The sequence below is a fragment of the Micrasema longulum genome, unplaced genomic scaffold (assembly GCF_059751315.1).
Source record: "Micrasema longulum isolate JH-2025_06_02 unplaced genomic scaffold, ASM5975131v1 h1tg001930l, whole genome shotgun sequence".
NCBI classification, from domain to species: Eukaryota; Metazoa; Arthropoda; class Insecta; order Trichoptera; family Brachycentridae; genus Micrasema; species Micrasema longulum.
In genome coordinates, this window is record NW_028279104.1 from 168 (window position 1) to 23,958 (window position 23,791).

The following is a 23,791-nucleotide window of genomic DNA, read 5'->3' on the forward strand; positions in this document are numbered from 1 at the left end:
GTGCTCGTCATTTTTGCCATGGATGATCGAGCGCGCGCCCAAGGAGTTTTGCTTCGTGCTCTATAAAACTGGCAAAAAAACTCTTGAAATATTAACAACGGCCTACAAACATGACGCTATAAGGAAAACTCGAGTGTTTGAGTCGTTTTCCCATTTCCAAACAGGGGAAATGTCAATCGATGACTTAGATGGCCTGAACCAATAAAAGTATTCGTAAAATTTTCCAAATTACCCTGGTAAACTGACGACAGACCATCAAAGAATGTGTGGAGCTATCTGAAGTGACTTGAAAGATAAGTGAACCAGATTTGGGGATGACAAGAATAACTCTCATACAGCCCTCTTTGTGTGCCAATTTAAAAAAAAAAAAACTATAACTCTTTTACCCCACTCCCCCTATTCAACCCGATCTAGCCCCCTACGACATATTTTTATTTTAACAAACTACAACAGAGATGAATAACATTTTAGAGAATAGAATATGGAAGTCTAGGCATTTACAGGGCTTATGACTTGTCGTTGGCTGGTTTAAGTGCCCACTTTACACACTGTGTAACATTTACCATTTTGCCTTTGAATATTCATATTTCTTTAATTCTTCCATCTGTTGATTTAAGTGAAGTCAAAGAGCTGAAACCTTTATTGTTGTGAAGAGATTCATTTGATTCTTTTTATTCCTTTGCATGAAAAAATACACGAAAGGACGGCGTTTTACCGACATTGCTGAGGTTACAAAAATATGTTAATGTCCCCTTTCGCGTGACAAGAAATAAGTATTTATTCCATCTGCCAGTCTGTAGCACTAACTATGCACAACACTCTTTCCTCTATCGTTCTTGCTCTAACTATAATGTTTTTTTTTCATCTATTGATATATTTTATATACCCCTTAATTTATTTTAAAATAAATTAAGACTTATTATTTCTGGCTGTGATACGATCCCACTTACTATTTAATAATGCACCCTCCTGAACACTTACTCCCACACTAATACACATCAACACACATTTACACTTACAAATACACATAAACACATCCTTTTGTTGTAACCCAATTGAATAATATGTATGATTTTTATTTAGAAACTTTGCTGGTCTGTCTTTAAACTGTATTTTTAAAAAAATGTTATTATATCATTGTCGACTGTTTGTTTCTTTAATATAAATAAATAATTAAATAAATAAGACAACGGCGTTGTCTAACATCACAAAAATTAATTTTAAAAATGTTTTCAACAATGGAATAAAATATTGGACAAGAACATAAGCTCCAATGGAGAGTATTTTAAAAGCTCTTAAGGTTTTTTGAAAAATAATTCATTAAATACGTTTTTAAAATATTTGTTCAGTTTATTTTGGGTAGTCCGTCGTATAGGTTCACGTGATGCGGTATTTTATCGTGACAAGAGTTCAAAGACCCAAGTTGTAAATAAACTTTTCATATAAAGTAAATCATATATGTACAAATATTTCTAGGTTTAATGTGCAAGGAGCCAGTAACCTGCGATGCTGGCACGGAGATTGGGCAGTCACGAGCATGCCAGAATGTATTCCAGGTGAGTTTTATAAATTATTTCATAGTTTCTTATCTTGTTAGCCTCCTTTATAGATCTGGCATAATTTCGCGTGAGTTTGCGTGAGCATAATGCTGTCTGCAAATTAATTCAAATACTCAAATCGACTGTAATGTTGTTTTGTTACCAGCCCCCTGTGAGCTGCCCGTAGTCCCCCATGCCGTGTACTCCGCGGGGTACCGCGCCGGGCTGACTACGGCGCACGGGTCCTCCGTCTCCATACACTGCGCCGGGGGGCATTCTCCTCCCGCCGTGCTGCAGTGCACCCTCGGGGAGATCAGGATGCGCCCTCCCGAGCCCTGCCAGTCCATTCAAGGTGAGGAATAGTTGCGTACTGCAAGAAACGTCACTCTGATTTCAAATGTTGTATGTTTCCCATTTGTTATAATTTTGAAGGCTTGTAATCAAATAAAATAATATATGTAACGTAAAAGCAAACATAATATTTTGTACGTCAGAAAATTTTCTTTTGAATGGCAAACGAGGTATTGAAAATGTTCACTTTTTTTCACTCGACATTCAATTTTGAAGGCTTCTAATCATATAAAACAAATATTTTCTTCTGAATGATGCAATTTACTACTGTATTTATTTTTAAATTAACATCTAATACATTTTACTTTACTACATATCTTTAATTATACAGGCTGTAACTGGGAGGGATAGGCATTGAGGTCCCCCATCGCTCTGCCACCGATGATCCACCCTCCCAGTTACAGGCTGTATAATAATAATTTTCAAACCATGTTTTAAATTGATAAATTTTAACGTACGATTATTCTTGATATGTCTAAATAATAACCTTTTTTTTTCAATGTTAGGTAACATTTCCAATATTCGCGAAGGACAAGACTTCAGGGGGGGTTCGGACATTGTACGAGAAGACTTTGATGAACTCGAGTACCCTACGTCCTCGTCAACGGGAACGGACTGCGGCCCTCCCGCCAGGTAAAACCGCTTGATACGTCTCCTCCCTTTGAACTTATTCGTAAAAATGACCAAACACTTGTGTATCGAATTTCCCAGGAAACTTAATCAAGAGATATTACCAATGGGTACAATTTCAATGCAATGACTTAATATTAAATAATGGCTTGGATACTTTTATTTCTGATGCATTGTGCTTTCGATAGTGACTGTTTTTTGTTGCTTTGTTTTAAATATATATTATATTTGGACGCGATGTTGCTTTAGTAATTGTCTGTATGTAGGGGGATATATCTTGCTATAAATATCTGTCAGGGTTTCTCGTGGTTTAATTACTTCTTCGAGTGACGTTTTAACAAACTAACACTTCCTAAAATAGTACTGAGGAAGTTCAGTGGTTTTTAAAAAAAAAATATAGGACTTTTAAACTAACCCAAAGAAAATTATTTATGTATCATATCGTCGCCATTAAGGCAAAAGTCCCTAAAAATGACAGTTTTGAGTTAAATATGCCATTCGAAGCGTAAAATTATGTTTTTTAAGAGGCGAGTCGGGTCGTGGTCCCGTGGCTAGCATTGCGGACTCACGGATCAGGGGTCCGAGGTTCGAGCCCACTCTACCCCAACTTGATTTCCATTTTCTAATAGTGAGTTATTTACAACTCGTTGAAAAAAGGCCACCAAAATTGAAATATTTGGGCAAATTTTAAGAGCGCTAATATATATATTTTTTTTAATATAAAAAATTGCATCACCAATAGAAAAAAGTTGCGTTAATCCGAATGATTCGTTTTTGCTCTGTGACTTTATTAAAACTTACTTTAAACTTCATTATTTATTTTATAGTATTATAGTAAAAAAATATTTTTAACCACGAACAACATTATAATAATTATCTTTATATATATATAATTCCTCTGTACGTGTGATGTCACCGTACTCCTAAACGGCTTAACCGATTCACATGCGGTTTTTAGAGAAATATAGATCTTTGGGCTGTGCGTGTTCGTAGACATTAAAATCTTCAATCGAATATGTAAAACAGAAGTTAGAAGCATAAATGTTTTATTCATTGATCTACCAGGGTTGCATTCTAAGAAAACGCATTTGCAATAAAATGTAAAGATGTTTTTTTTTGTGTATAAAAAAAGTTTTTTTTTAAATGTTTACAAACAGCATTTGTTTTTTGTGGATCTCAATCAGATTCTTTCCTTAAATTCTTTATAATCGGGTTGAGGTCCCGTGGCTAGTGTCTCGGACTCACGGACCGATGGTCCGTGGTTCGAATCCCACTCTACTCCAACTTTATTCCCGTTTTCTAATAGTGAGTTATTTACAACTCGTTGATACGAAAATAATAAGTACCCGCTAAACGTCAAAACTCGCTAAACGTCGACAAACATGGCTACCCCGGAAACCGGAAATCTGTTGCCACTGCACTGAACTTCCTCATTGTGAAATATATCTTTGTAAATGTCCATAATACAAGAGTTTGATGCTAAAATTTCACTCGTGGATCACTCTTCTCAATGTGTTTACTAATATATCCAACCAACTACCAATCGCTTCTCTCGCAATCTTATTCTGTTTATTAAAAATACTTGGCTAGTATCATTCAATAGCGCTTTAAATATTTGGATGTTTAGATTACTATGTTACTATATTATGTGTTGTTTGAACTGACCAAAAATGAAAGATTACTTCGGTTTCTACAAAATGTGTTCAATCGAACACCGAATTACAAATTACTCGGGAGAACGAACATTGTATTGCGTTCTTTCGAAATTGTTCAAAGAACTCCCGAAAACCATTATTAACATGGAAGATATTCAAATTAATAAAAGGACTGAAAAATTGCTCCGTATACTAAATGTTGAAACCTGTTTTGAAATCAAAGTCTTTAGACTTAGTGGGTAACTAAAATGGCATACAACTAAATATTGCGGCGTAATTGCTACGACTAAGTAACTTCAGAATCAGAATTTTTTACTTAACCACTTAAAACACTTATTTGTATCCTCCTCCATGGACGCTACAAATAGACAAGTGGTGCATTTGAATCATGATAATATTATAATTTGAACTGCAAACGTCCATTGGCATAAATCCTTTTGCCCGAATGTGGATAAGGCTTATGCAATTGGCTTAAAACACATTTGAAATAGTGATACCGCTTTTTCCAGAATTGCAGTTTGGAGACTTTGACCTGAACACAGTTGATATGATCGAAATATGTTGTATTTGGTTTATAAATGCAGTGCCCTATGCGCCACTGGGTGCGCAAAGAGACGATGATGTTATATTTGATTTTCAAAATTAAAATAGTGAGTGGCATAATTGGGTTCCTTGCGGAACTCCCGCATACGAATTTCATTTTGATGGTTTTTCTTGCGAAAAAGGTAATAAAACCGAAGCTTCTTTCATTTCTGGTCTTGTGGGGAGGAAATAGTGTGAAGATAGTTGCAAAACGTTGGTTGTTTGATTGCTTCCCGTGGCGCGTCAGTCTGAAGGGAAGCCAGTCGTACCGCAACGCAAAGCCCTGGTAAGGTCCATCACGTCTCACGCTTTCTTAATAACAAATACAATATTCTTCTTTACTTTGAAAACTCTTGGCACCTTTTATTTGGCAATCTCCACAGAGCACTTTATTTGTTCGCGGTGTGGTTTTTTTCCTCACTTTGATAATATTTCTATACACACTTCCTTGCACTCTTTGTTTCAAATATCTTTAACTTCTTTTCTTTCATGATCATTAGAATCTTTCATTACCCATTTCTTCAATTACATAACGTCAATCAGCATTTCTTCCAAAGCCAAAAGCATTATCATTTATCATACTGACTTAGTTATATTGATGTTTTTTGTAGGTATTTATTGATATTCCATAATTTATGCTTTTGATAAAAATATAGTTTTATTTGACCTATGAACACTTGCATCTAAGTACGCATCTTTGGGACTGGTGAATCTTTTACAAGGTTTTTGTGAGATAAGAATACTAGGGTCGCGATATACTTCTACTATCTCAATTTACCTCGTCATATGATCAAATTTAACCAATAAGTTTCACCGGAACTTTACTCCGCGTTCAATGCTAAATTAAAATTTAAGTATTTCTTTTTCGTATTTAAATAGGCTTCTGTGATAAAAATCTGCTACTTTTAAACGATGAGAAATTCAAATAAATCACAATTTAAGCAGAAAGTGCTCTCTTGAACACGATTTTTATATGACATTTGGCAGTTCCTACGACGGTATGGTTAACTTTTCGTTAAATTTAATCTATATCTTTTTACGTATTAGAAAACCAGGTCTATCAATATGTCGATACATGCTTTCAGGAAGATAAGATAAAAATCATATTTATTTTTCATAGTGGTAATATTATTACCAAATCTCAAAAGTCACGCATGCGCTCGAATTACCTCAAGTTTTCAAACCGAACGGCTAGCAGCATCTAGTCATTCGTTTTGAAATATAACAAATGTTTGTTAATGTAGCAGCTTCTAGCCGTTCGGTTTGAAAACAGACAGTTATGTCAGAATTTAATTCACTTTCAAAATTAGCTTATTTCTCTTTTGCATTACAAATTTAAAAGGAATCGTAATTAAAGCGAAAATTGCCCGAGGAAAATATTTTGTGACTTTTAATGTGATTGTATGTGTACTGGGGGGTACTTGAGCCCTCGGTACATATCGATGTACCTACCGCAAAGCTTGAAGATTACGAGTCGGTAGTGTATCTTCGTGATCACTCGGAAGAATTTATCTTCAACTATACTGTCATGGTGAATGTAGGACTCCCTTATCCTTCGATTGTAATCGTTCCTCAGGTAAGTATTTTATTTATGGGCAGACAACAAGTAATTAAAACTAGATTGAACGTTTGTTATTGGACCAAAATTGGGATTAAGCAATATTAATTATTTGAAGGGTGAAGAAAAAACGCTTGAAAAATACAACTTACCAGTCTTGAAGACGACTTCTTAGGCAATAGCGCTTTTTGGTCAGATAAAACAAAATAAAGATACGAGTATTTTTACCAAAATTATTATTTTGATTTACAGCCAAAATAAAATGCCTGTCGACTGAAGCATCAAACTAGAGTATTCGTACAATTACTGCAAAAATAAAACTGGCACATGAATCTAAATTATGGGTGGTCAAAGTTTCAACCACTACGGGTAACCTGCTTTTAAAATCGGTACTAAATTTCTAGCGAGGCTACAGTACAATATATGCTCCAACACTGCTAGACTCCATTGATCAATATTAATAACCCATAGCGTGTTACTAAATTTTAGAAAAACAGAACAGTAATATGAATAATCGGGAGACTTGCTAAAATTACAAAGTTATTATTACTAGGTACATGCGTATTAATGGTGACCAACACAAGAGTAGATACTCCGCTCTCTGCTCCCTTCGTCTTGTTTCATTATGAGGCGCCATTAAAATCAGACTCATCGTTTGAACGAATTGATGAATTGAACGAATTGAATTGAATTGATAAGGAAGAGGTACCCGAACTTTTTTAAAAGCAAGGGTGCCTGTCCGTAAATGCTATTCTATGGCTCAAATTTGTCACTAGATACCGATTTGATAGTAACTACCAGAAAAGGTATTTACATTCACATAATACAAGGCTAGCGCAACGCGAAAGCTCGTCAGTCCCGAGGTTTGTAAACAAGTATGGCCGAAGAACACTTCATTATACAATTACTAAAATTTTTAATAAGATTCCTAAGATGATTTTAAAAGAAAATGTTGACAAAGCTTTTTTTTCGCGGTTTAGTGGGTTTCATTATTATTCCTTTTATATTTTCTGTTCATGTTTTTACCTTGTTTAATAAAAATATATATAGTCAAAAACCATTGACACTGACGTCCGGCGAGTATATTTTCTTTTGACGTTTGAGGCTCATTTACTTTCTGCCTAACCGATATTAATGTACTCCAAATTCAACAGAATTTACATAAGTTAAATTAGTTTATTTAGGAATATATTTGGCTTTGGAATGGTTGATCAGTTAAAATCTGCGTTTTATCGAAATAAATTTAATAACCTCTTGAATATATATTTTATAATTGTTTTTCTGCCATTTTTTTATGATTTACATGATTTTTCTGCACCGTAAACTATTTTCTGAATAATTAAATATTGTATCATAATTTCACTTTGGTGTTTCATTCCAGAATTCTACCTCATGCATTTGCCATGTCACGGAATGCTCAAACTTCACTCCATTATTTTCATAATAATCATTCTCGAAATTTGTAGGGTCGGTTCTTGCGGTGAGTTTACCGGTTCCCAATATTCTGTACCGGGCATAGCCGTACCATATCCTTAGTCAATATTGCCGTACCATATCTTTAGTCAATATTCCCGTACCATATCCTTAGTCAAAATTGCCGTACCATATCTTTAGTCAATATTGCCGTACCATATCTTTAGCGAATATGGCCATACTAGATACAGGGTTGCCAACCCTCCCGGAATTCTCTGGGAAATAGGCTTATTTTTTATTTCATCTCCCAACTCCCAGAATGCAGCGAAAATCTTCCGGAATCTATTCCTGCATGAATTACTATTTGTCGCTCAAGTTCATGTTGTTTTTACCAAAATTAAGACTGGGTTGTGAAGATTAATTTGGGAAAGGAATAAAAAAAATTCCCTATTACAAATGTTTTAGCTTAGCGTAATTTTCGCATAATAAATTAAATTTTTTACGTTAAAAAGACCTCATTCTGCGCGCATCGTAAAAAGGTACAATTTTAAGAAAACATGCGTAGATGTGACATTGTTTTTCACTAAAAATAATTTTCCAAATTACATTTTGTGAATATTATTGGAGGCTTGAATAAAGTCTCGCTGTTTTTTAATGAAAATGAATGCTTTATTTTTTTAAATGTTTTATTTGTATTTATTTAGTAAACTTTTTGTGCATAATATTAATTGTACATTGGCGGGATTATTGCCAAATGGCAATTTCTTCCAACCAATCAATGAAATAAAAGTTTAATTTTTATAATTTATTTATTTATTCATTCAAAATTACACTAGTTTAAATATTAATGAACTTATTAAGGCTTTTTAGGCTATACCCGTGTCAAGCCACAATAAATAACAATAAAAATACATAGTAAAATTAATTAGATCAAATTATAATGACATGGAATAACAATCTAGAGAAAAAAGGTAAATGTAATAAATAATAAAATTCCAAAGAATATAATGCAAAAAAAATAATCAGAAATAATTTTTAAAATATAAATTAGAATCACACATAATCAAATATACAAAATATTGGTATCATTAAAATTCAAGTTACAAAACATATTCTATAGAAAATTAAAATTAAAAAGCTAAAGGTATATACAGATGTGAATCTTGGCACTTTACCAAAGCTCAGAACACCAAACTTCTGAGTTTTGAGAGTAAGATCTCAAGGAGAATATTAGGTATAAGGTGGTTCGATTATATAACTAACATTGAAGTCCGAGAACGGACGCAGCAGCCTCCTATAACGAGCGACTTGAGGATGCGGCGGTGGACCTGGCCTAAACTGGAACCTGGAAAACCTGAAGCGCCTAAACCCGAGTTGCCTCTTCTTTAATCCTGCGGGCTCTCGCCGTCCTGGAAGGCCGTCGATGACGATCTTTCGATTTTATTCGGCAGAACTTAGGGGCGCTGGATTGACGTGGAAGGCAACTGGTGATGTCCACATGCTCCACTTAGGAGTGGACGTGGAAAAGAAGAAGAAGATATTTTCAAATAGAAATAACTGGATTTGTATATAAATTACCTTAAATCGATACTGTTACTCGATGGTAAAAAGGAAAAAAGAGGAAAAAGGAAATACCATTCACCATTCTGCCCATATTTGAACATCTGATGTTTGTGAAGCTAAAGACCTGAAACCTTTATTTGTGCGGGTGAAATTCATCTCATTGAATTATTTCACCTACACACTAGGCAACGCCTGAAAATTTTCAAAAGCCCTATAGTTGCCTAGACTACTATATTGCCTTCTCTTAAATGTTCTCCATCTCTGTTGTAATATGTTAATATTCACAGCTTCCCAGGGAGTTAAATCCAGTCCTTGTGTAAAAAAAAAATTTGGACAAACTCAAAATATTGCTCATATATTTTTATCGGATTTCATAGTATGTGATATTTCCCTTTTACTCCACGATATTATACTGTCGTTTTAAGCCTAATGGCGAGCTTCACGATGAAGTTGGCTGTAGTATTGCCAAGGCTAAGATAACACATCTGTCGGGAAATGGCGAGAACTTATTCAAGTCATGTTATTTTTTCTAAAATAACTCATGTTTGATTTTAGCGGTTTTTTATTTTGCCTCCCGGATTTTCGGTCGATTGAGTTGCCAACCCTAACCACGTCTTTAGTAAATGTTGGCGTACCATACCTTCAGTAATTATTGCCTAATGTACCTTTAGTATGTAAAATAAGTCACTTAGCAGTAAATATGACACCACAGAACACCACCTAAATATTGTATTTCTGCACAATTTTTGAGCACAAATATCACAATTTGAATGTGTATGCATTTTCATTTAAATAATATACCAGTTTTGCTGTTTTTTTCATTTACTTGGGCCATCTCCAAGTTTGGACTGAGCCAAACCAAAGGGTGAAAAGTATCTCTCTAGAGCTGCTGTTGCTGCATATTATTCCCCTGCTCCGGGTGAATCCCCATTCCGGTCCATAACGCGCAACGAACGGGACTTTATGGTGCCCGGGGAAACTCAGTAAATGTCCTGTTAAAACAAAGACCTACTTTATAATTAAGTATAATGAATTATTATGTCTACCGGTTTCGTGACGTACTCGTCTCTTGGTCAGGACGCTCACTACACTAACATGCTTATACTAAAATTAACTTTCACCCTCACTTTGGTATTTTGCGAAAAAATACATAAATTACATTCAGCGTTGTAGGGGGATGCAATGACCACCGCGTCCGAACATGCGCTAAAAATTAGGTTAGTAGTATTTAGTGGTATCTTGGAGTATGTGTGGGAAGGGAGTTTGGGAGGGTGAGGTGTCAAGAGGTTTACACGATTAGTTAATTTTTAAATTATAATTCTGTATTCTGAGTGTCCTGATGAAACCGATAGATATAAAAAGTCGGTATGTGGAAATATACTTTAATAATATTTATTAACCTACCATTTTGACCAAAATAATATATGTAGCGTAAAAGCAAACACAATATCTTGTAAAGCAGAATGTTTTCTTTCCAATGACGTTATTACCTTTCGTATTTTGCTTTACATTTGGTGCTCATTTTTAAATTTGGGAAAAAAACGGACACAACTTATGTCAACACCTACAGTACCCGGTATTAAATAAAGTACATCGGGCTTAAGAAAGAGACTGCCAACCTCATTGGCTTTGTAGAGCGTTGTCTTTGTCATTCATACTCATATACAGTACCCGGCAGTAAATAAAATACATTGGGCTTAAGAATGAGACTGCCGACTTTGTAGAACGTCCTCTCTGTCCCAGAAGTTCGGTATCTGTATGCATGTATGTATGACAAAGACGACGCTCTACAAAGCTCCAGTTTGCCGACTACGCTGGCAGTCTCTTTCTTAAGACCGATGTACTTTATTTAATTAATTTATATGTTCGCCCAATGGGCATTTTTAAGGACACATTTAAACATAGAAAATTATTATAAAGAAAAGTAGAAAGACACAATGGTATATAGTAGACTTGGTGGGATTGGACGCAGGAGAGAGGTGTTTATAATTGAATTTGATTCAGTGATCGTTTGAAAGAAGACAACTTGTTATCAAAAAAATCATGACTGTTATGTTTGTTGGCAGACCTAAGAATTCTAGGCATAGAGGAATGAAAACCATAGTTAGTTCTATGGTTATCGGTATGAAAGAGTAAGTTTTGTCTGAGGTTTCTAGTTGGGATATTTAATTTTATCGAGCTCAGTAGTTCAGGCTCATCAAAAAGTGAGTTGAAAATTGTAAATAGGACTAAAAGGTCGGATTTATTTCGACGGTCTTGAAGAGAAGATATACATATTTAAGATAGTTTCTAACTCATTATACGTATATTGGTCTCTGGATAAGCCCAACCTTCAGCCTATCTTTCTCAAAAATCGATATTGAACTGATTCAATATTCTTGATGTGAACATCATAATATGGAGACGAGACCAGATAACAGAGGAATACTCTAGGTGCAGGCGAACTAGGGAATAGAAGAGAGTTTTAAGGGTATTGATATTTTTGAAGTCAGTTGTGCTTCTGTTAATAAATCCAAGGAGTTGTAAGGATTTTTTGATAACATATTCTATATGAATTGTAAATAAAATACATCGGGCTCAAGTATGAGACTGCAGATTTTGTAGAGCGTCTTCTCTGTTCCAGAAATTCGGTATCTGTATGCACGTATGTATGACAAAGATGACGCTCTACAGAGCCGCAGTGTGCCGACTACGCCAGCAGTCTCTTTCTTAAGCCCAATGTACTTTATTCAATGCCAGCTACTGTAGATACTGGACTCGTGCGACAGAGACGTCGGTCTACAAAATCGGCGGTCTCTTTTTGAAGCATGATGTACTTTATTAACTGCTGGGTACTGAAGTATATTTAAATAATTCCTATTGCTCTATAAGTTAGAACGATTGCCGAATATTTGTATTTTTTATATCTTTGATCTTTGCAAATTTGACCACATAACCGAGTATCGCACGCAACTACACTGGCTCAGCATCAGGCATAGAAGAAACATTCACATTCTATCACTTCTTTACACTATTTTAAATAATCCCACTTCGCCTGTTTATCTGAGAGAGCTCATCAAACCTCTTTCACAACACGGCCTATCTCTTCGTTCTAGTAACGAGAGAATCCTTTTATACCCTGTCATGGCTCTAATTTTCTTTCCTCCTCTTTCACAGTAGTAGCCGCTCGATTGTGGATAATCTACCCACTAATGTTAGAGACGCCCCTTCTTTATTTACATTTAAGTCAAGATTGAAATGTCACTATCTAAATATTTAAATTGTTCCTTTATCCTCCTTCTTTCCTTCCCATCCCCTCTCCTCTCTTCATAGTATGGTTTTAATTTTTTTTGTTAATCTTTGCTTTTAAATTTTGTATAAAATTGTAAGATTCAATATGTCCATGTATTTATAATTTTCTCAAACTGAACGGTTTGGGTAGGTAGGAAGATATTGCCTTAAGGCAATATGCCCGCCCTTATATGTATATATATTTCATATGTATATAAAGTGTCAAATAAATAAATATATTTATATATTCACATTGTTTTTCTAACTAGGTATGTATTGATAGGTAATTCGTTGTCTTGTTGATTAATAATTTTCTAACTGCATTCTTGTACCATCGCATAGAATGGAAAAAATGAGCATGTGATGGCTAGTTTTTTATTGACTGCACTTATTTGTATTTTGCATTTTAATCAAACATCGGTAGTATGTACAGGCCGCTGATTTCTGCTTTTACATGATTTTATTTGCATGCTTCTCGCTGTACAGTAAATCCTCCAATTGTTGCTGCTTCATTTCATGGTCAACTGGCACCTCTGGTGCTATTCTGAACCGCTTTTGCGACCATAGAAAAGAATTTTATCTCGCGTATTTACATACAAAATTAAATGTAGAAAACAATTAAACGTAACTGAACTTTTTCATATATTAAAATAAAATAAAATCACTTTGTTTTCATGTACCACTTATATTTTTATAATTTGACAACCTACTAGTTTCGGCAATACTATGCCTTCTTCAGGGTTAATTACAAACTAACATAACATAGGGTCAAAGCACCAATGAATGACCGTTTAAGGTTCAGCTTGTAAAATCCACATTTAAGGTATAAATTTCATTATTTAAGCGTACAAAATTAAAGAAACCAATAAAAAACACATTAATTTTTCCAAGTACTTTTTTATTAAAATACGAGTATTACAATGATAATTAATACTACACTAAAAAAATAGCAGAATCACCAGCGAATGACCACTACTACCCCAGTAAAAATAATACTCATATTTAGTTAAGCTAGGGTTTCCTAGGACAGCGGTGCCCGTATTTTAACGGCCGTAGTGAACGGTGATGCAGTGGACAGCCGTCGTAAAAGTGACTAGAGTGTGGTTTTCTAGGAAAACGGTGTTATCAACACCATTTAACACCGTTTTCCTAGGAAACCACTCTCTAATCACCTTTACGACGGCTGTCCACTGCATCACCGTTCACTACGGCCGTTAAAATACGGGCACCGCTGTCCTAGGAAACCCTAGCTTTACATCATAACATTATCAAACACCCTAACACATTAGAATATGGATATTTTATTTTATTAACATAAATGGCAAATCAGCCTTTTACAAAAATTTATAATAGTAATGTATTTGGCTGAATATTTTATTTTTCTTTTGAAAAACATAAATTTCCTCATACCCAAGATTTATAAAAAAATTAAACTTAAAAATTATACAAGATTTATATTTTAAAAATTAACCTAAAAATTATACAGCATATTCAGTAGAAAGTTTAAACAATTCAAGATAAAATGTAAAAAAAATAAATAAATAAAACATTCTACAGTAATACAAGAAGAAAATCACGAGTACTGTTTCATACAGCTGGGCAAAGTGAACAAAAAACTGTATGTATTATGAAATGCGTGAATAAATAAATATAATTACCATTCACCATCTTTGAAAATGTTCAAAAGGTTTGTTTTATAGGAACAATACCAATACCATATTCAAAGAATTGCACCAGGAATAGCATCAAATAAAACACTTACCACACCTTTCCTTATAAAAACACTATCAATCTCGGAACAATAACGAGAAGATGCGCTATTACCTTTTGACAACTCACAGTTCAAAACTGATAGATTTGTTTCTTACCAAAAGGTGTGTCCGCCTACTGCTTTTGTCATAGTTTCTAGTGTTAAAAGTTTTTTGACTGGACACATGTAGCAATTCTTATTATATTGTGTCATTTACTGATGCTTGACCGTATATACATTTTTCACAGTGAGGGTAGAGTGGGCGTTGCTACGGGAGTAGAGAAGAGAGGAGGCTTGTGTGTGGATTTAGGGAGAGGAAACATATTTAAAATAGGACTGTTACTAAGATTTATTTGATAATTTATAATATTTAAATTTTTATTTACAGCCTTTCTAATCTCCAATATTTTAAAATAATCAAGTGCATATCCTTTTTTGTTTGTGTGTAAAATTTCGAGCCATCTTCAAAGTTGAATGAGTGACTATTTGTTGGGATATGGAACTGTGAACTTTTGCAACTTGCATCCTTAAAATTTATTCATAAATTAGCCACTGATGTAATTGTAGACAAATAACTAAAACTTGTAGTAAACACGGACACAGTGCGAGAATATCAGAACAAATTTATAATTAGAAATCAAACACTGATTTGAGTCTACTGAACACTTTATTTTATTTTTACAAATATAAACATATAAAAATAAAAACTTCGTGACAATTGTTTCGCCTTATTAGGGCATTTTCAAACGAATGTGAAGATTATTTGGATTGAATGTCCTTAAGTAGAAAATAAAAATAATCTTATGAACTATAGCATGTACATTAATCATAATTGAGGGAAAAACCGATGGGTAAGGGTGAGGCTAAGTGTTTAATAGGTAATGGGGAATTTAGGTATTTGTATTTGAATTTCGGGGAAAATATAACAAAGTAAACATTTATTGACATACAAGTATGTATTGTGAGATAATTTCACATGCAATATCACATGCAACATTCTAAAACGAGATAAGGACAGTTGAGGCTAATAAACCAGCGGTGCTGTTCTGAACCGCTCTCGCGGCCATAGAAAACACTTTTATTTGGCGTATTTTGTATGGAAATACGCGAGATAAAAGCTTTTTCTACGGCCGCGAGAGCTTTTGGAATATCGCCCCTGGGCCGCGATTATAAAGGCTATCTATAACCAGAATTTGATACGGAGATCAAGTGTTAAGGATGTGGGTGTTAGATTTGTGAGCACCCTGACATTTCATGATCACATAGAGGCAATCAGTGGCAAATCATTGAAGATGTAAAGGTCTGGACAGGTCAGTTGATGTTTCTCAAAATATTTGTATTACGGTTCGTATTCAAACTTACAGTTTTTGTCTAGATATGGACCGCGAAAGACGTGTTTTTTTTAATATATTTTTTTAATTTAAATTTTTTTGTTTTTTTACAATAAACATAAATGATAAAACAGAGTATTAAATAAATAAAGCATAATTACACAGCAATGAAATACATATTAATAGTAAAAATAGTAATAAAAAAAATCCCACAAAGGCATGGCCTGTTCGTGGGTATACAAGAAAATGTTAATGAATTTTTGCTCCTATAATAAATAATGGACAGTTTTTGTGTAACATAAGAGAGAAAAAATAAAATATTCTGCAAAAGATAATATGTTTTTTTTTTATAGTAATTAAAAAAAGAAATAAAAAATATTTTTAAACAAACACAAAAATATTCCTTATTATTAAAGGGCAACAAAATGAATCATAGAAAAAAAGAGTTCATATCTTTAGTTTGAAACCAGGATAGTGCGTGTTTTTTTCAAAGAAGGAAAATTTTGAAAGTTTGGAATCAATGAAATATTATCAGTAAAAAAAGAATTAAAAATTTTTGGGCCTATAAAATACGCATGTCTCTGTGCGAGCCTCGTTTTACAATGTGGTATTTCTAACACACGATTCCTTCTTTGACTTGATCTATTTGAATTTCTAGTAAATAAATTTTGGTTCTTAAATATATATTTAAAACATTGAAAACAATATATTTGTCTTAGATCTAAAAGTTTAGCTTCTTGGAACAATTGGTTCTTCTCTTGTTATTAAGAATACGTCTTTCGTGGTCCATATCTAGACAAAAACTGCAAGTTTGAGTTGTCCAACGTATAAAAAAGGCTATGCCGTGCATGACAGGGGAAATGAAAGATCGAGGGCGAACAGCACTTACATCCGTATGAGAGAGAGAGAGACGAAGTTTTTTTCTTACCTTTCTCTTTGTTGAAAAATGTTACCTCTAAATCCCCTTCTCCCCCTCCTCGAGCTCACCGCCCACCATCGGGTACATTTGACCCACATTAAACCAAGTCAAAAGGAAGCATTTCAGACCATTTCCATAACTCTTTGAGACCATTTCCAAAACTTTTCCACCGATTGCCTTTTTTTGTCTAATTTGACTGGGCTATCAGGTACCATTCCAGGGACTAAAATTTCATGTCAACCATGTCGGGAATCGAACCCGAGACCTCTTGCTCAATCGCGCTGACCACTACGCCACGAGGCCGTCTATGAATATATCGTATAGCATTTTTTTATTGCCTTTGTTTGTCTTTGCTACATAGTTTTATGTTGTTTTTGTTCAGTTTTTTGTATACAGGGTGTTCATTAAACCCTGTCACATCCGAAACCACGATAATCAGTATGAGCAAGAAAACATATTGGCACATTAAAATAAATTTTTAAAACGAAAAAAAAAATTAAAAATTAAATATCAAAAAAAGCAAATGGTTGCTTATCTCTGCAGGGGAGAAACGAGGAGGGGGAGGGGGGAGTCTGACAAACCACCGACCGCGTGGCCACGCCCCCCTCGCTTCTTCCCTGCAGAAGTAAGCAACCATTTGTTTTTTAAATATTTTATTTAAAAAAAAAATCTTTGTTCAAAACATTTTTTTAAATATGCTAATATGTCTTCTTGCCCATACTAATCATCGTGGTTTCGGATGTATTGGGGTTTAAGGAACACCTGTATATATGTTTCTTCATGTAACTGTTGTAATTGACTTAGGCTGTATATTTAAAAAATAAATATAACAACAACAACAAACCATCACACCGTTTCCCCGTAGGGGTTGGCAGAGAGGATAGAACGCCACATCACTCTATCTTTGCATACAGATCTCGCTTCCTCTACATTCATACATCTTGTCATGCACGCGCGCCGATTATTCCGACTTTTGACATGTCCATCTTCAAGTATTTGTTGGATTTGGTCATGCCATGTCTTTCTCGGTCTTCCTCTATTTCTGCATCCATCAACATTCGCATTGTAAATATTCTTAGCTGTTCTTTCGCTGTCCATTCGCTCTACATGTCCACACCAGCGCATAGCTCCTTTCTTGATTTTTTCGATGATGCTTGCCTTTACATGAGGTACAACAACGCCCTTGAGGTATTATATTACGAAAATGGCGCTATATAAGTTATCCACAATTATTATTATTACATAAATGTACGAATCTCAACATTTGTGCCTCTATCATACATAGTTTTACCACACATTCGCCTGAGAGATCGCATTTCGGCAGCATTCAGCCTACTTTCATCCCTGTTTTTCCAAGTCCATACTTCGCTCCCATACATCAGGGTCGGGACCAGGACTCTACTATGAATTGCTAATTTTGCCTTTTGCGACAAACATTTGATATAGACCGAAAGTACCGCTGTGCCAAATCCATCAATTCTATAATTTCTTGTTTAAAAATAATTATTGTGAACGCGTCTCTCTTTTAAAAAAATACTGTTCGATATATTAGTCACCAACAAGGACCCGAATTGCGCCTTTCGCAAGGGTCGTTGAAGGTAATAAAAGTCTGTCCGCTCGGGCAATCGGAAGCCTATTGTTCTTGCCGAGAAGGTACCCCAAGAACCAGCCACATGTCAATATTTGTGAAGCTCAGGACACTTTTAAAAACGCGAATAATAATAGTTTAAAATAATATTTATATTTTAAAATCCAAATCACTCTATTTACAGGAATAACATATTTATATTTTACATTTTTTATGAAAATTATAACGGCGACCATCACGCCGTTTCCCCGTGAAAGTAGGTAGAGAGGATGGAACGCCACGTCACTCTATCTCAGCATATAGACTTCGCTTCTTCTACCTTCATACCTATTCTCGTGCACGCTCGCCGATTATTCCGATTCTTATCATAAGTTAATTATAAGACTAGGTTAATTTAATATTTAAGTTTAGTAGGATAAGTTTTAAGAACACAATTTGGCGGGAAAGACGGGATTCGGCGGGAAAAGAAGACCGCCCCAACCGAAGCGTGCGCCCGCCAATGAGAGCGACGAGACCAACCGGGAAGGGGGGACGTCTAAAAGATGATAAAAACCGTGACGCCCGCTTCCCGGACTCTCTTCCTACGGAATCTCTTCCGACGGAGACTCTCTTCCTTGTTAGACTCTCTTCCACTTCAACTCTCTTCTACGGACTCTCTTCTACTGCGTCAGTTGACCTCAAGGGTCACGGGCGGGTGCCTTGCCATCCCCGTGGCCCAGTCAGCAGCCCAGTCAGCAACCCAGTCAGCAGCCCAGTCAGCAGCCACTAGAAAAGCCACCACGCTGGCTAACCAGCCCTGACGCCGTAGCCCCAACGCTGCCGCCTACGACGCAAACCACGCGCTCACGTCGCCGCACCACGGTGACGCAGCCCACGCGCCCACGCGCCAACGCGCCCACGCCGCTGCGCTCATGACGAGCCGCCCACGTCGTGCGTCCCTCCACGCACCCGACGTCACTTCTCATGCCCCGCCATGGGACAGGAAGCCACGCCGCCGCTCATGACGAGCCGTCCTCGCGGCACATCTCACCGCAGCTGGACGCCACCGTCCCAGCTACCCCTGTCGCCGCAGCCAGATGCTGCCTTCCCCTACGATGCACCACGCCGCCGCCCCCATCGCGTCCTGTGCCCACGCCGCACGCCAAGGACCCACGCCGCCTTCGCGTCACCACGCCGCGCGCCGCATCAGGGCGTAAGGTTAATTTTAAGGTTATTGTTTAAGTAGGTTAAGGCTACTCCTAAGTTAGGTTAGATTTTGTTTATAATTTAATTTAAATACATTTAATTTCCACAATTTATCTTTTTCCTTTCTTACCCTCCACATTGACATAATTAAACTGAATGCAACTTTAATCTAATTGTTATTCTTTACGAATAACTGGCGCCCGACAAACCCAAACGTCTTTAATCTCTCTCTATTAATGATTTTTTTTTTTTTTCGCTAAATTTTATTTAATAAACTTATATATTTTTAATTATTTAATTATTTTTTCGAGGTTGTCACATTTATTTGCCAAGGTTGATTTAAGTGCACCGTTCACTCTGTTACCGGCACTTACCCTCCTTTCAATATTTTTCTCAGTCATTCCATCCCTAGTAAAAATACTTCCCAGATACACAAATTCCTCTACTTGTTTTAGTATAACTCCATTCACAGTGATTTCACATTTAGTCATACTTTTATTTCTTTAAAAAACCATCACATTCGATTTATCGACATTCGTCAGAAAATCGCTTCCCTCGCATACAGCGTAGACCTTTGTTACCAAGAATTGCAGTTCCTCTTTGTTGCTAGCAAGAAGTACGGCATCATCAGCATACAAAAGACAAGCAATGACATTTAAATCACCCATTTTTGCACCCATTCTTAAGCCTTTCAGTTCTTTCACAGTGATCTCACATTTAGTCATACTTTCATTTTTTTCCAAAACCATCACATTCGTAAATAAATATTTTAAAAAATACATATCAAATAAAATAAGTAACCTAATAGTTCTTTCGTCTCTGTTGAGATTTGCCTATTAACGGTACATTTGGGGGATTTACTGTATCCAAAATTGCATGTTAGATGAAACATGCTCGCCAATTGAAACTGTCTGTGATCTTAATGCCAATGAGTAAGGTATTTGCCTCTGCAATGTCTCATGTCGTGTATCGGTGTGTCCAGGGTCCAGGGCACGCTCATATACCGGGACGGGTCCCCGTCCGGGAGCCCGTCGCAGCAGCGGTACCCCCACGGCACGGAGGTGACCTTCCGCTGCATAGCGGCCATCATGGGGGAGAAGTCCACGTGGAAGATAGTCTGCGATTCGGGAAAGTGGGTGGGGAAGAGTGTCTCATGCGGTAAGTTCTGAATTTTATCCACATCGTCCACTCTTGAACGTTGCTCGTCCTCTTCTAGAATATGCCTCCGTGATCTGGTCTCTCATCTGTGTAGGCCGGATAAATTATATCGAATTGGTGCAACATTGTCTGCTAAAGAAAGTAGCGAGGATGATTAAATCATTAATTTTGAAAACAACAAATTATAATATCAATGCGATTGAAAAAAAGACACTTCTGGGGTGCTATTCTTAATCTCCTAACGGGTGAGAGAGTAGTTTATTTGTGTATTTGTGACATAAAGGTAAACTTTTTATTGTATTAGTGACTAATCTGTGATTTCTGATAAAATTCTGTTTCTATTCGTAATAAATATTAATTACAAAGTGTGTTCAGAAAATAATAAAATAACTTTCAGCTGTATTCATTGGTTACTTTGTCTGTGGCAGCCGCTAAAGTTAGACGTGTTTTAATGAGCTCGGCGATTTTTGTTTGTTAAAATAAATGGATCAAAGAATTTGTATCAAATTTTGTGTAAAAAATAAATAAAGTGTGTGTAATGTTAACAAAGACCTATAGTGAGTCTGTTGTGAGTAGAATAAGAGTATACGATTGGTATAAGCGTTTCCAAGATGGCCGTGAAGATGTTGAAGATGACGAACGGCCTGGACGCCCCAGCACATCAACAACCGATGAAAACATGGAAAAAGCTAATGAAATGGTTATGAACGATCACCAAATTACAATCGGAAAAGTCGCTGATGATGTTGGCATATCAATTGGGTCGTGCTTTGTTTTTTTTTAATGTTTTGGGTATGAAACGCGTGGCAGCAAAATTTGTTCCAAAATTTTTGAATTTTGAACTAAAACAGCGGCGAATGAAAGTTGCTCAGGTGACATTAAATGAAATCAACGACGATACGGAATAATTGAAACGTGTTATAACAGGTGGCGAAACATGAGTTTACGGATATGACGTCGAAACTAAGGCTCAATTGTCCCAGTGGAGGCGTTCTGGATTGCCAAAATGAAAATTGCCGAGCACTCTGAACACGTCTAACCTCAGCGGCTGCCACAGACAAAGTAACCAATGAATACAGCTTAAAATTTTAGCATACTTCAGAGGCATGTATACCAACATAATTTTTTTTTTAATTTGACAATCGGACTCTCTAAACTCGCGAAATTTAAAAATTCTCGTTATTTTCTGAACAAACTTCGTATTGTATGACAGAAGAATACCCAAAACCTTAACCCAGAATTTATTTTATTTATAGAGATATTCAAGTTATTAGATGTAATGTGTACTAGCCTCACATTACCGGGAATGGAGAGTTAAATTTTGTGTCTAGTAAAAAATACCTTTTGGGTTATTGTGACATTACTAGACACTAATGTGAGTTAATAATAAATGTATTTTTTCCTAGAGGAGGAAGATGCAATCCCAGCCGGTCTCTTGGGTAACGCAACGTGCACTTACAGGAATAATGAACCAAATGTTGTATCTTTCTATAACGATCTGGAAATCAAGGAAGATGTTGTAGAATTTCCGGCTGGCTCCTTACTCATATCCCGGTAATAATATATTCAATAATTAAAAGTATGGTTACGCCACATTTGCTCTTATGTGTACACACATATATACATGGCATTTTTACTAGGTGAGGCATTCAAATTTGTTTGCTACCTACTGAGCCCCGGTTAAGATGTTGCAATTGCCTACCGTGGGTACCAATTATTGTCTCGGCGTTATAATAACAACTGAACTGATCTTGTGTGTATGTGCTTCTAATATTCTCACCGCGATCGCAAATAATATATTTTTGTGATCAATAACTCGTTAAATCCATTATGTCGTGTAATCGTCAAGTGCCCATCCTTCTTGACCACAAGATCTTATCAAACAATAAAGGTGCCAGAACCCAGAATAAGGTAGGTAATCGGCGGCCTCCGTGGTGTAGTGGTCAAGACGCTTGACTCACGCACGGAAGGTTCCGGGTTCGATTCCCGGTGAGAACACAAAAAATTAAAATGTGATTTTTCTCAAGCCTGGGTACTCTGTGATGTAATTCACCACTGTAATTAGGCCTCCTGGCCTGTTGTGGTGCAAAAAAAAAAAAAACAAAAAATGTATGTAAATGTATGTAAAAAATGTATGAATGTAATTGCATTCATTGTGTTTAAGGTACCGTGGCAAAGCAAATAAAGGATAACGCATTCCGCGTACCAGCATTTCGAGCGTTCATCTGCTAACAAGCAAGTTGCGCAATCAAAGTATCTATAGTTAAGTTTTTCTTAAGGGGAAGTTCTTAACTTAAATCTTATTGATTTTTGTGAGTGCAACACCCGAGTATTGTTGCTTTGGTGGGTACTCTTAGTATAATATATATAAACAGCACGAGATATATAACTTGGCTTTTTTAGTTTTCTCCTCGAGTCAGAAGCTTACATTGTGTTTACTGAAATAAAAGTATTTTATACAGTCCACTAAAGATATCTTTAATTTAGTAGAGATCCTAGCTATAATTTTATTGAATTGGCCGCAGCTCACATTTTTCCATCTACCTTAATACTCTTAGAAATGGTGAATTTCTAATGTAATTAATTTATTTTGTTAGTTGTGGAAAATAAAACTAACAACTAGTAATTCTTTAACTCATACATATGGTATGCAATAATTTATATTTTTTAATAATTCATTCAGACTTTATCGAAAATCATCGCTATCCCACAAAATGATACGATAGACCCAACATCCCTAATCTCTTTACATAGATACAGATTGTTCTGAGTTGCCTCGATTCTTGTTTTTGGTAGTCTAAAACATTCACCTCCCCTCGTAAGATAGCAAAGAATTTAGTTATTACGCTGAATATTATTGAAAATGTATTCGAGTGAACATTTAATTTGTAATTTGAATATTTATACTAACGTATTTTAAATTATTTTTTGTTCCACAATAATATTCTCTTATTCAAGTGCAGTGCAGTTTTTGGTAAATTATAGTGGTCCAAATTTGTGTCCTTGCAATACACCATTTAAGATTGCGAAAATCTGTTTTTTTCTTGCAGATGTATGGATATTGGAAAATATGCAATGATTGGACCAAACCAAAGGCGTTGTATGGGCGGTGAATGGGACGGTCCGAAGCCTTCTTGTTTTGGACTCAACCAAGAAAATGATTATGCTAGTAAGATCTATTTGTTAATTCGGTTTATCATATTACTTGAATTTTGAAGACTCTGACTTTGCTCGGGATCGTGTTAAAACATCTTGCTGTGTAATTTAACGAAGTTTAAAATTTAATTTAACAACACTATA

General features: G+C 35.7%; 1 protein-coding gene across 1 annotated transcript in view; it reads left to right on the forward strand.

Annotated features, from left to right (window-relative positions):
* Positions 1–1,481: 1,481 nt before the first annotated feature.
* The window catches only part of LOC148273503 (locomotion-related protein Hikaru genki-like), a 37,447-nt gene continuing 15,137 nt past the window's right edge, over positions 1,482–23,791 (forward strand). The window contains exons 1-6 of the mRNA XM_088238613.1: positions 1,482–1,556; positions 1,705–1,890; positions 2,396–2,522; positions 20,316–20,491; positions 21,898–22,045; positions 23,542–23,660. Of these exons, the coding sequence (XP_088094739.1) occupies positions 1,538–1,556; positions 1,705–1,890; positions 2,396–2,522; positions 20,316–20,491; positions 21,898–22,045; positions 23,542–23,660 (775 nt within the window). The 5' untranslated portion in view covers positions 1,482–1,537. The remainder of the gene's footprint in view (positions 1,557–1,704; positions 1,891–2,395; positions 2,523–20,315; positions 20,492–21,897; positions 22,046–23,541; positions 23,661–23,791) is intronic.